Source organism: Oncorhynchus gorbuscha, linkage group LG01 (genome assembly GCF_021184085.1).
Source record: "Oncorhynchus gorbuscha isolate QuinsamMale2020 ecotype Even-year linkage group LG01, OgorEven_v1.0, whole genome shotgun sequence".
Taxonomy (NCBI): Eukaryota; Metazoa; Chordata; class Actinopteri; order Salmoniformes; family Salmonidae; genus Oncorhynchus; species Oncorhynchus gorbuscha.
The window spans coordinates 38,888,764-38,900,312 of record NC_060173.1 but is presented as its reverse complement, the minus strand read 5'-3'; the positions used below and the strand labels follow the sequence as shown (position 1 = coordinate 38,900,312).

Genomic DNA, 11,549 nt, shown 5'->3' with positions numbered 1-11,549 from the left:
ATTAAGCAAACCAGACTTCACAATTATTGTTTTATTTTTTATTTACTGATAGCCAGTGGCACACTCCAACACTCAGACATAATTTACAAAGTATTTGTGTTCAGTTAGTCTGCCAGATCAGATGCAGTAGGGATGACCAGGGATGTTCTCTTGATAAGTATGTGAATTTGATGATTTTCCTGTCCTGTTAAGCTTTAAAAATGTAACGAGTGCTTTTGGGTGTCAGGGAAAATGTATGGAGTAAAAAGTGCATTATTTTCTTTAGGAATATAGCAGAGTAAAAGTCAAAGTTGTCAAAAATATAAATAGTAAAGTAAAGTGCAGATAACCCAAAAAACTACTTAAGTAGTACTTTAAAGTATTTTTACTTAAGTACTTTGCACCTCTGTGTATTCTATACCCATTTGAAGAAAAAAACAGTTTGTACTTTGTTTGATAAGATTACTGTTTTTCTCAGGGCACTCAAATGGACATTTAAATTTCAAACTGGAATGATCTGGAATGATGATTGTGACATTGGGATGTTTTCAAGGGGGTACACAATACAAGAAGCCTAGTTATCCCATTTACCTTTGTTGCTTACGTTCCAAATTAAATAGGCACAATAAAAATGTATAGACAATTAAAAATACACACTGGTGTTACACTTCAAAACTTCTATCATCAAGCACACGTTTAACAGTCAAGAATGTGTTTTTTTACTACTGCTTAATGATGATAATAACAACAATGCTTCTGGTACTGATGATAATGATGATGACGTTAAATCTAATCACATTTTTCACAGATGGCTAAAGTGTCTAGTAGTGATGATAATGAAACACGTGAAATGCCATAACCAGAGGACTTCTACCAGAGCACATCTAATGCATTATCATTTATAACAATAACAATGTTATTTTCCTTGACCATTGGGTGATTTCATTGAACCTGGTTAAAACAGATATCACTGACAATAGAAGGTGAGCACATTCTCTTGGTTTCCCCGCACCAGTAAGACTGGTGGGCGCAGGTCACGAGACAAAGTCTCCAGCCATGCCATGTACAGAGCACTGGGACATTGCCCTCTCCTTCCCACAGGCATGGTCCTGTCAATGAGAGAACATAGATCCGTTATCACTCTCACCTGTGTTAGCTTTGTCATTGGATGGGGTGGGTTCAAGTCAATGAATGTAATAAAAAAATCTGGTTTGCAAAAACAGAGTACGTACACAAATATAATGGCGGCGTCCCTTGAGTAATCTTGAAGAACTTCATTCAGACGAATCTGTCGAAGGGTCTGGTGCACAAACACACATTTAGAAGGGAATGTAACCAGTCTGTCTGAGAACAGTAAAACTGTCATAACCAAATGTTCCACATCTAGCTATGCTACATTTAAATGTTTGGCAATAGAGTGGTCCTGAACAATGAAACCCAGATAATGGTCACCTTGGGTTTATTTGTCTCTATCTCCTCATCAGACACCATCCAGGGACAGTCCTGATTCAGCTGCTCAGCTGTTACATGTCCATCCTTCTGGGCTGTGTTAATCCTGTAGGGCCCTATCAGATCCTCAAACCTCCTCACACTGTCAGAGAAAGAGGTAGAGGAAAGGGTCTCAACAGAGCATTGCCCTGCACACATTGTGAATGGACGTAGATTAAATTAATAATTGTGAGTGTTGAATCACTGTGCAACTGAACTCGTACGCAGGGATAAGAAAGTACAATTCTGAATAGTACACAATTATACAGTATATAGTGAGTGACAGGGAACCATACTGTTCAGGTTGTGGTCTCGCATTGATATCAGGGAGAACCTCAACATCATGGAAACCAAGGCGAAACTTGCTGATGAGGTCCATGACTCTAAAATTGGACACAAGGACATGGTCACTAGAACTATTCAAATCAAAATCAAAGTTTATTGGTCGCGTACACAGATTTGCTGATGTTATTGCAGGTGCAGCGAAATTCTTATACTCAAAGGAGGATGAAAGGCCAAGAGGAACATCATGTCTCTACCACACACTATGGCCTTAAACATACTACACTCACTCTTTTCTTTGCTCCTCCTTTCGCTGGATGTCTCCGCCCACAAAGACGCGTACCTTGCACCTTGCCCAGCGCTTCTTCCGTGTGAGCAGGTAGGGAAGTAGCAACGTCAGACCTTTAAGAGCACAACAGACTTAACATTTACCTTTCACACATAACATAGACCCCTCTGCCTGATGTGACCATGACACAATTCTATCCTATGTTATCTCTCTGACCTGGGGTACTTGACATGTAACAACATTGTATGATTTATGACCCCACATTATCAATCTGACTATGTTATAAAACCTATTTGATTTGTGGAAGGGCACAATGAAATCCAGAACAACAATCTCACCTCCATCATCGAACAGCCAGTACACATCAATGGTATTTTTCCCCTGCTGGGACTGGAACACAGTAGAAGGCTGAGGCTGAGGCTCAGTCACCATGGCATCAGGGTCCACTATAACCAATACAAAATATCTCTGTCAATACTGTAGAAAAATAGGAATGTCATAGACTACAAACTGTATACTCTAAATATGATCATACATACATGAAAAATTTGCAGGGGGTGCAGGGGGGACACAGGTGTTGACACCCCTCTCTGGGCTTGCCTCAAACCCAGGGTTAACTGCAATAAAAGGAAGCAATGATAAATAAAGGTATATTGTAAAAGAACATGAAATCTTCCTGGTTGTTGGGTTCCTCACCATGTGTTTGTGCCTGCCGAAACACATCCAGACCCTCCCTCATCCGCAGCACACACACTCCATACTGCAGGTCAAACGCATCACTGAAACAAATGCACAAAGACATATTAAACTGCATCCTTACTCTGTCACATCCATTATGAACTCATCTTGCTGATTTGACTGAGTGATTCACTCACTGTAGAATTCCAATGTAGTTGTCAATGCAGGATGGTTTGTCCTTACGCCAGTCCCTTTTGAAGCCCGTCAAGAGGACATTCGGCCTGATCCGACCCAAACCTGCACCCTGGAGTTAGACACAGTATAACACATTCAGTAAATCCTACGGAACCACACGATGAAATGGACCTGATAGATAAGGCTTGGCAGTCGGCCCACCTGGAGCAGCATCTTAACCCCAGTGCGCAGGTCATTAGCCACCACACCGTGATAGAAGGATTTGATCTGCCGTTTGTTCAGCCAGGTAACATGACTGTTGCTACTGGCAGTGTCCAAGGTTGCGGGAGAAGGACCTCCCTGTTGACACAGCAGCAGGGTGACAGAGGGAGTTAGAGGTTAATGACATAGAATATAAAAATAGGCCATGTAAAATCAACAATTGACATTGTGTTCTGTGTGGTTCTGTTGGTAGAGCATGGTGGTGGCAACGCCAACAGTCGTGAGTTTGATTCCTGCTGCGGCCACCCTTACTTAAAAATGTATCCACGCATGACTGTAAATAACTTGGATAAAAGCATCTGATATATTATTAACATATTCATGAAGGTCGAGTCAGGAGTATTTTTTGGTTGCCAGAAGATTGTGATCACTTGCCTGAAAATGTAAAGTAGCTATTTTCACCCACACACAATGGAGGAACCAGAAAGACCAGACTACTGAAATTCTTAGCATTTTGGTTGTTATCAGTAAAAAAAATACTTGACTACTGGGGCAACCTCAGAGCAGGTTCAACTTGCATGACTGCTCAGGTCACTTTCCCTGGGTAATAAGGCAACCCTTAATGAGCCCTGTACAGTGATTCAAGATGATAACTCACAGTGACAACATTCCCACATATCATCAGGCTTAGATTTTTGGTGAAGGTTCCGACAAAGTCGACCAATGCAGGACGACAACTGGGCGGACCAGTGAGGACCAGACACTGAGGTCTGAGAAAGGTAAGAATAAAGGGAATAAGAAAATCAAATACAAAGTGAGAAATGGTTATTCAGTTGGAACAGCAACAAAAGGCTGACATTGTTCTCATTAGGTCCTCAGAGAGAGTTCAGGTCTGACCTGTAATTCTTGATATGATCGTCCACCTGGTTCAGGCTCACACAGTAGGACAATGCCATGTTGTATGACCCAGCTTGTACTGATGATCCCCAGTTTACAGCTAAAAATAAATCAATAACCAATTGAGTTGCTGAATATTCAATGAAAAACAATGCTTGTCAAAAAACTGCTACATATTTTATGGGGGGAATGAATTTGAAACTTTGTATGTGTGTGTTTTCTCACAGGGTCTCTTGTAGAGCACATATCCCAACAGAAAGATGACGATTCCAATAGCGATGAGCGCCGCCCACCAGGTGAGCAGGAACATGATGATCACAGACACCACGGCACCCAGCAGGGACATCCACTTACTGTAGAACCTGAAGGAGGGACGCCAGCCTGCAACACAGTCAATCACACACATTGAATATGACGCAAATATAATTAGGCAATAAGACACTGAATTTGTTTACTTTGCAACAGGTGTTAGGTTAGAACATCAGAGCAGGACTTTTAATGATCATGATACCATGTCCTGGTCATGATACCATGTCCTGGTCATGATACCATGTCCTGGTTGAGATACCATGACCTGGTCATGATACCATGTCCTGGTTGAGATACCATGTCCTGGTCATGATACCATGTCCTGGTCATGATACCATGTCCTGGTCATGATACCATGTCCTGGTTGAGATACTATGTCCTGGTCATGATACCATGTCCGGGTTGAGATACCATGTCCTGGTCATGATACCATGTCCTGGTTGAGATACCATGTCCTGGTTGAGATACCATGTCCTGGTCATGACACCATGTCCTGGTCATGACACCATGTCCTGGTCATAACACCATGTCCTGGTCATGACACCATGTCCTGGTCATAACACCATGTCCTGGTCATGATACCATGTCCTGGTCATATGACACCATGTCCTGGTCATGACACCATGTCCTGGTTGAGATACCATGTCCTGGTTATGATACCATGTCCTGGTCATAACACCATGTCCTGGTCATGACACCATGTCCTGGTCATGACACCATGTCCTGGTCATGACACCATGTCCTGGTCATGACACCATGTCCTGGTCATAACACCATGTCCTGGTCATATGACACCATGTCCTGGTTGAGATACCATGTCCTGGTTATGATACCATGTCCTGGTCATAACACCATGTCCTGGTCATAACACCATGTCCTGGTCATGACACCATGTCCTGGTCATAACACCATGTCCTGGTCATAACACCATGTCCTGGTCATAACACCATGTCCTGGTCATGACACCATGTCCTGGTCATAACACCATGTCCTGGTCATGACACCATGTCCTGGTCATAACACCATGTCCTGGTCATGATACCATGTCCTGGTCATATGACACCATGTCCTGGTTGAGATACCATGTCCTGGTTATGATACCATGTCCTGGTTGAAATACCATGTCCTGGTCATGACACCATGTCCTGGTTGAGCTCCTGACCTGGGGAGTTGGTGATGGAGGCATGGAAGCAGCTGAAGTTGATGAGAGCGTAGGAGCACAGGAAGAAGTTAGAGATGATGGGAGCGATGGTGTTGAGCTCAGCTGAAGGGTGAGAAGACAGTGCAGGGCTGTGTTACTGTAACAACATCTCCTTTTCACTCTGCATCTATCTTGACATGTCTTTACCAATGAGAACGAAGCAGACAGCAATGATATACGCCAGGACGTAGCCTCTGATTGGTTCGTCGTTCTTTCCATTACCCTTCCCAAAGAAACCAATGACTGGATACAGGTTGTCTTTGCAGAGGCACTGTAAGTGAGAATAGAACAAGATAATGCTAATAGAATAACACACTAATGCCTCTTTATTTGTAGTAAACGTTTCCCTAAGATAACCTACCTGGAAGACTTTGGGTGCAGAGACTAGGCAGGCCAGGGCTGAGGAGAGAGTGGCCCCAAATATCCCAGCAGTGATCAGAGGGGCGAACCCTGACACCAAACTCATACTCTGACCACAGAAAGAAGGGGAAGTGAAACAGATACAATGCACCAAGGCCATACTTGTGCATTGAACATTGAAACATGGTAATCAATCATTTGTATTTGGTCACCTGGTACTGGTTGCTGAGGCCATAAGTGCAGGTTTTGTTAGTAATACAGTCAGTGAAGTCCCAGCCGTATTGACAGGCCAGACCCTGGCAGCTATCAGCACTAGACATGGCCAAGGTGTCATTCATAATTCCAGATGCATCTCGTACCAGACAGGCTCCTAAACCAGGATAGAGAGAGACCCATACACAGCACATATTGACAGAAAGGAAGCAGCAATGAAATCATGAGGAGATACTTTGTGCATGTGTACAACTCACCAATAGTTGCTGCTATGATGAGATAAGATAAAGTGGTCCAGAATATAGCCATCAATGTTCCTCTTGGAATAGCTACTGTAGGGTCCTGTATTGTGTAGAAATAAGTGGGGGAAATATATAATGACTAGTCAACAGTCAAACATTTGCTATAATAAGCATCTGAATTAAACATCTCCCTTTCATCCAAAGAGCCCTTCTCTCCTAGAGTGAGGAGAATATAGAGTAGACATTTATAGAGAAATCAGAGTAAGGAACCTGCCTTTAGGTCCCCAGAGATGTTGGCTCCTGCCAGGATCCCTGTGGCTGAGGGGAAGAAGATGGAGAACATGCCAAAGAAGTTGCCTTCAGGCCCACGCCAGCTGGGTACAAAGTTTTCAGCAAATATATCCGCTGAGGGGAAAGAATAGTTAGTGTGTCTATTTTAATGATAGAGGAAAACAAAAATAACTGGAATCTAATATGAGATATGAAATTCACAACACTGTCGAAATGCCATGGAGCTCTGACCTTGGTAACTGAAAAATCCCTTTGCTTGCTTCTGAGGTGTAGCGGGAATAATGGTCCCCACTATGTAATTAGCAAAGGACACCAAGATGACGATGAAAAAGAGAACCTGGGCCTGTATAGTTGGCAAAGAACACAATGCACCACATGATAACATGCCATCTATCCAGAGACACCATAGGCAGAGGCTTACAATAAACAATCATTCCCAAACAAATTAAATACATCTTATAGTAAAACATGTATTTTACAAATTCATAAAAAATGGCCAGGATCAAACAACTGTATTGAGTTCTAACATCAGACCTGGTCTATTGTGACAAGGCATGTACTGTAGTTATTTAGAAATAGTGCCTCCTAGTGGCAATTTGAACAGACCTTGGCCTCCCATTCCATCCCAGCCAATGAGATGGCCAGCAGACATGTGACAGTGATCACTCCAATGATGCGAATATCATTAATGGGGTCCACTATGCTAGCACCACTCTCCTGAGGTGGGAGGTTTGGGAGACAAATTAAAACAAGGGTACAGTTAAAAAGGGAATGCCAACTCAGAGGTTGGCTATAAGTGATGTGGGTATAGGCCTATGAGATAACACACTGACTTGCATCAATGCTTGCACAGTCTCAGCGAAGCCCACAGTGTGCATGGCAACCGCCACAGCATTTGCAAAGGCAAAGATGAGTCCAATGGATCCTCCCAGCTCTGGCCCCAGGCTACGAGAGATTAGGAAGTAGGTTCCACCTGCAAGAGGGACAAAAGAGGATCAGTGTTGTAAATATTTGAATATAAGAAGCCTGTACAGAGCCGGCCCCAAGCATAAGCAACATAAGCAGTTTAGGAACTTTTCTCTTGTTATGTCAGTCACTGACAGTCACTCAATTAGCCATGTCAGCTAACAATTTTTTAGATTGGTAGTTAATCTAGCCAGTTATCTAAACATAGTAATCATGGCTGAATACCAACCGGGCATGCAGGGCACGTGCCCAGGGGCCCTGACCTCCAGGGGTGGTTTGTTAGTCATTCTCACTCAGTTAAAAAAAATCTCCAATCCTTAAGAGGTTTAATAACATGGCAATATGTGAAGAATTACTGGAAAATAGCTTTAAAATGCCAAACATTTCTCTCCGCCTCATGGCAAAATCGGTAGAATTACTTAGGAAGTTTCTCTCCGCCATCAAGAGGGGGGCAACTAAAATGTTTTGCCATGAGGTGGGAGGCCCACCAACCAAATCACTTAGGGCCCCCCAAAAGGCCAGGGCCAGCTTGAACCTGTGTTATTATTGTATTATTTCAGGGATAATGCACCTCCTTTGACCCTTCCGTTGGTGGCGATGGCGGAGGTGGACAGGCCCGTGATGCCAGTGATGCAGGAGGACAGCAGAATGATGACCCAGGTCAAACCTTAGAGGAGGAATATCACATACAATCCAGTAAACCATACAAATACAGTCCCAGAAATACACAATCACCATCAATGCAAAAATGGACACTTTAATGAAATAAAAGCGTTGACACCTATCACTTGACCCACCAATCCCTGCTTGCGCAGTGATCCAGGGCAGCCGCAGGTACAGGATCACCCCCCAGATGTTGAGCATGCAGCGGATCTAGGGGGAATTCACTTCTCCTTAGCATGTTGTCATGACTACCAGTATAATGTAGTATGTATAGTGTTGTATGGAATCTCAGTTGTTTTGTGTCTGTTGTGTCTTACCATGACTCCCTTCACCCATCCAAACCTGGTGGGTTCTGACTGAGGCTCCTCAACATCATCTTCTGAGCTGTCCCCAGGTGCTCTGTCTGTGTTGGTCTCCTCATACAGAGGAGGGGGACAGGAATCCTCCTTAGGGGTGGTGGTGGGGAAATAGGGATGTAACCATACTGTCTATCAGTCTGTACAATTTGCAGTATAAAAAACACTATAGAAGGCCTGACATATTGCAGGTGTGTTGCCCAGAGGCCAAATGTGTCAAACTTACTTCAATGTTGGAGTGAAGCTGAAAGAGGGATGGTCTTGATCGACGCACCCTCCCTAGTGCATTTGTGTTCGCATAGAAGTCATAATTTGGGCCAACATCCAGAGTGTCGTAACCTGTGAGGATCTGTGAGGAGTTCTGAGAAGCCACGCTGGTCCCATCGCCGTAGTGATATCTGCTGCCATCAAAGCCATACTTGGGTCCTTCTTCCCCATTCACAGAGAACTGGCTTCTAAGAGCAGAGAGGCTAATCCCCTCATTTGGTGCTGCTGGTACTTCTTCCATTTGGAGTGGAAGACCAAAGTTTTCATGTAATAGGAAACAAATGGTGGCATGGAGGGCTTTATATGTCTTGAAAAAGGCAGGAAGTGCCTTTGGCCATGTTGAGATAAATGAATGTTCAGTTCACTAAACCTATTTGGAACTCCATGAGAGCAATTTGTATTTATAACTAACCCCCGAGGGCCTGTGAACCTCCTTATTACATAGATTAACTTGTGATCTAAGGCAAGATAACCTTGGCAGAAAGTCACAAAGATAGAAGAGGTAAACCCTTCTCCATAAGGTATTGCCTCTGAGGAGGAACTGTTAACCTTCCTCTTATTCCATATTGATTTAAAGGGGCCTCCCAAGGATGGGAGAAATTGAAAATATTTATATTGAATACATGGAAAGGCAACAAGTTTGGGAGACAGCTCCGTCACCTTAAAAACCTACATTTAAACAATTCCTGTCTTCTCCTTTAGCCAGCCATTCAGTATTAAACCAAACAGTATAACATATAAGTATTCAATTATCTTGATAAAGTTGCCACTAAGGAATAACTTTCAGGTGACCTCATTCTTGCTATGTAAAAGCCATCCCCAAAACAGTCATGCTTGGAATGTTTTGGTGTGTGTTTACCACTTCACTGCCTCAGTTAAAGGATGACCTTGGTATCAGTTGGTCATGTTGTGTAAAACAGCATGGTAAATGACTGTTACAGTCTCAGCTGAGCAACCATGTTGTGCCAGCAGCAGTATGTGTTCCCTTTCATTGAGTTTCCATTAAACCGCTGACCCTGGAGACAATTCTTGGTAAAGAAGCCTTACTTTTCAAAACTGTTGATCCCCCTGACTGCATTTGGGCCAAAATGTAACTTTGTTTTATTACTTACTGTATATCCGGAAAATATAACTTTTTAACAAAGCATTTCCTCCTGGAATACAAATAAATTAGTTTATTTGCCTCCTTGGGGCATAATTGTCCTCCATTATTAAATAAATTAAGTAAAAACTCACAATATCATGAAAAAACGTTTAATCAAATGCTTTTACACGACATTGAATTTAAAATCACAGCAGACATTTCATCAGGTGAACCGTAGGAAGTCTTCCGCTCCTCAAAGCTGCTTGTTGCTTGCCCATTGGCATCTCGTTGGCAGTGGTGCAGTGCCACCCTGGTGTTGTGAAATAGCCGGGTTATAGCAGGTGTGTGGCATCGGCCTGATTCACAACACCAGCTGCAGCACACACACCTGAGTGGATCCACCTTGGCAGACGGTCCATGTCTTTTCCACAGAGCTCCAGACTGATCTTCACCAGAGCAGATGTGGTGCGTAGCAAGGGCATTGTCTGCAGAACTCATGATAAGGGCTGTGAGTGAAGTAAAAAAACTGCATTAAAAGAGCCCGCACAGTCAATTTGGTTTTCTCCATAATGAAGACCCCCTGTGGTGACAATGGAATCAGTTTGAGAGGAAAGGCTTCTCGACAATCTAGCGCAGCCAAGCAGACTCCCATCTGTGTTCTCTTAGGGCATTTCCTTCCCTTCTAACCAACTGCCAATAAGTGTAGCAGTGTCATACATGATAGGGCCCATCACAATGTGCTTTCAATACAGTTCCTTTCACCTACTCAAGAGTAGTATTTCTTCAGCTGCTGATAGTGTAGTCATAAAAAGGGGAGATGTTATCCAAAGAAAAAGACCTTTCTAAGCAGATTGGTATATCATCATCATATATCATCATCAATTCCTTATAACCACCAGCAGGGATACACATTTGTATGTGTGGGTGTGCAGTTTGACCAATTTAGATTACACAGTGGGTGCTGAATTGTCGTTCTAGCAACCACAAAATCGTATTAGCTGCCGGTTTCAGTTTGACATGCTACCTTTATAAAATCAATGTATTCTCCAAGTGACATTTTTATCGACTGCAGAGGTGGATTCAATGTAGAACACACATCTTCTGGTGATGACAAAACTTTTTGCAAGATTTAGTTCTTCCTGGACCACTGGATTATGGCTAGTTCAATATGATTCCCAATTTCCTGTTGCTTCTATGACTATAGGCAGGCCATGTCTGAGGAATAGTTGGAGATCCTGGCAATTAAGCAATTCTTTCTATTTACCAAGAGTCAGATTAACTCATAGGTACCATTTTTATGTCTCAGTGTGCAGTTTTAGCAGAAAGAGTTCACCTGAGTCTGGGAAAGTAGAAAAAAGGGCTTAATTGCCAAAATCTTAAAATATGCATTTTACCATATAATAATATCAAAGGGCACAATTGATTTTAAAATCAATAATTCCAAATGATTCTAACAGTACTTCCTTCAGCTTATCCAGGTATGACTCAAACCACTAATAATTGTATAGATGACCATGATGCATAATAATAAAATAAACAAGCAAACTGAAATACTAAATGCAAATTAATCAAATGAATGCGTAAGAAA

General features: G+C 42.7%; 1 protein-coding gene across 1 annotated transcript; it reads right to left on the bottom strand.

The window, feature by feature from the left end:
• Positions 1 to 36: 36 nt before the first annotated feature.
• On the bottom strand, positions 37 to 9,137 carry slc12a3 (solute carrier family 12 member 3). The gene is made up of 26 exons (XM_046352103.1): positions 8,837 to 9,137; positions 8,572 to 8,700; positions 8,389 to 8,464; positions 8,163 to 8,258; positions 7,459 to 7,598; positions 7,232 to 7,342; positions 6,857 to 6,968; positions 6,609 to 6,739; positions 6,350 to 6,434; positions 6,092 to 6,249; positions 5,881 to 5,988; positions 5,667 to 5,790; positions 5,481 to 5,582; positions 4,235 to 4,390; positions 4,010 to 4,109; positions 3,771 to 3,882; positions 3,113 to 3,250; positions 2,914 to 3,020; positions 2,735 to 2,817; positions 2,578 to 2,655; positions 2,377 to 2,484; positions 2,040 to 2,151; positions 1,764 to 1,850; positions 1,432 to 1,570; positions 1,212 to 1,279; positions 37 to 1,088 (listed from the first exon to the last, which is right to left on the bottom strand). Exons 1-26 carry the CDS (start codon positions 9,116 to 9,118, stop codon positions 947 to 949), a joined length of 3,084 nt encoding a protein of 1,027 aa, XP_046208059.1. The 5' UTR covers positions 9,119 to 9,137; the 3' UTR covers positions 37 to 946.
• Positions 9,138 to 11,549: the final 2,412 nt, after the last annotated feature.

What these genes read in the sequence shown, in the direction of transcription:
- slc12a3 (XM_046352103.1), bottom strand. Translation starts at nt 9,118, where the DNA reads ATGGAAGAAGTACCAGCAGCACCAAATGAGGGGATTAGCCTCTCTGCT. An exon ending in GATGGGTGAAGGGAGTCATG is followed by an intron (nt 8,465 to 8,571) that starts GTAAGACACAAC and finishes AATTCCCCCTAG; the next exon opens with ATCCGCTGCATGCTCAACAT. An exon ending in GCCTCAGCAACCAGTACCAG is followed by an intron (nt 5,989 to 6,091) that starts GTGACCAAATAC and finishes TTCTGTGGTCAG; the next exon opens with AGTATGAGTTTGGTGTCAGG.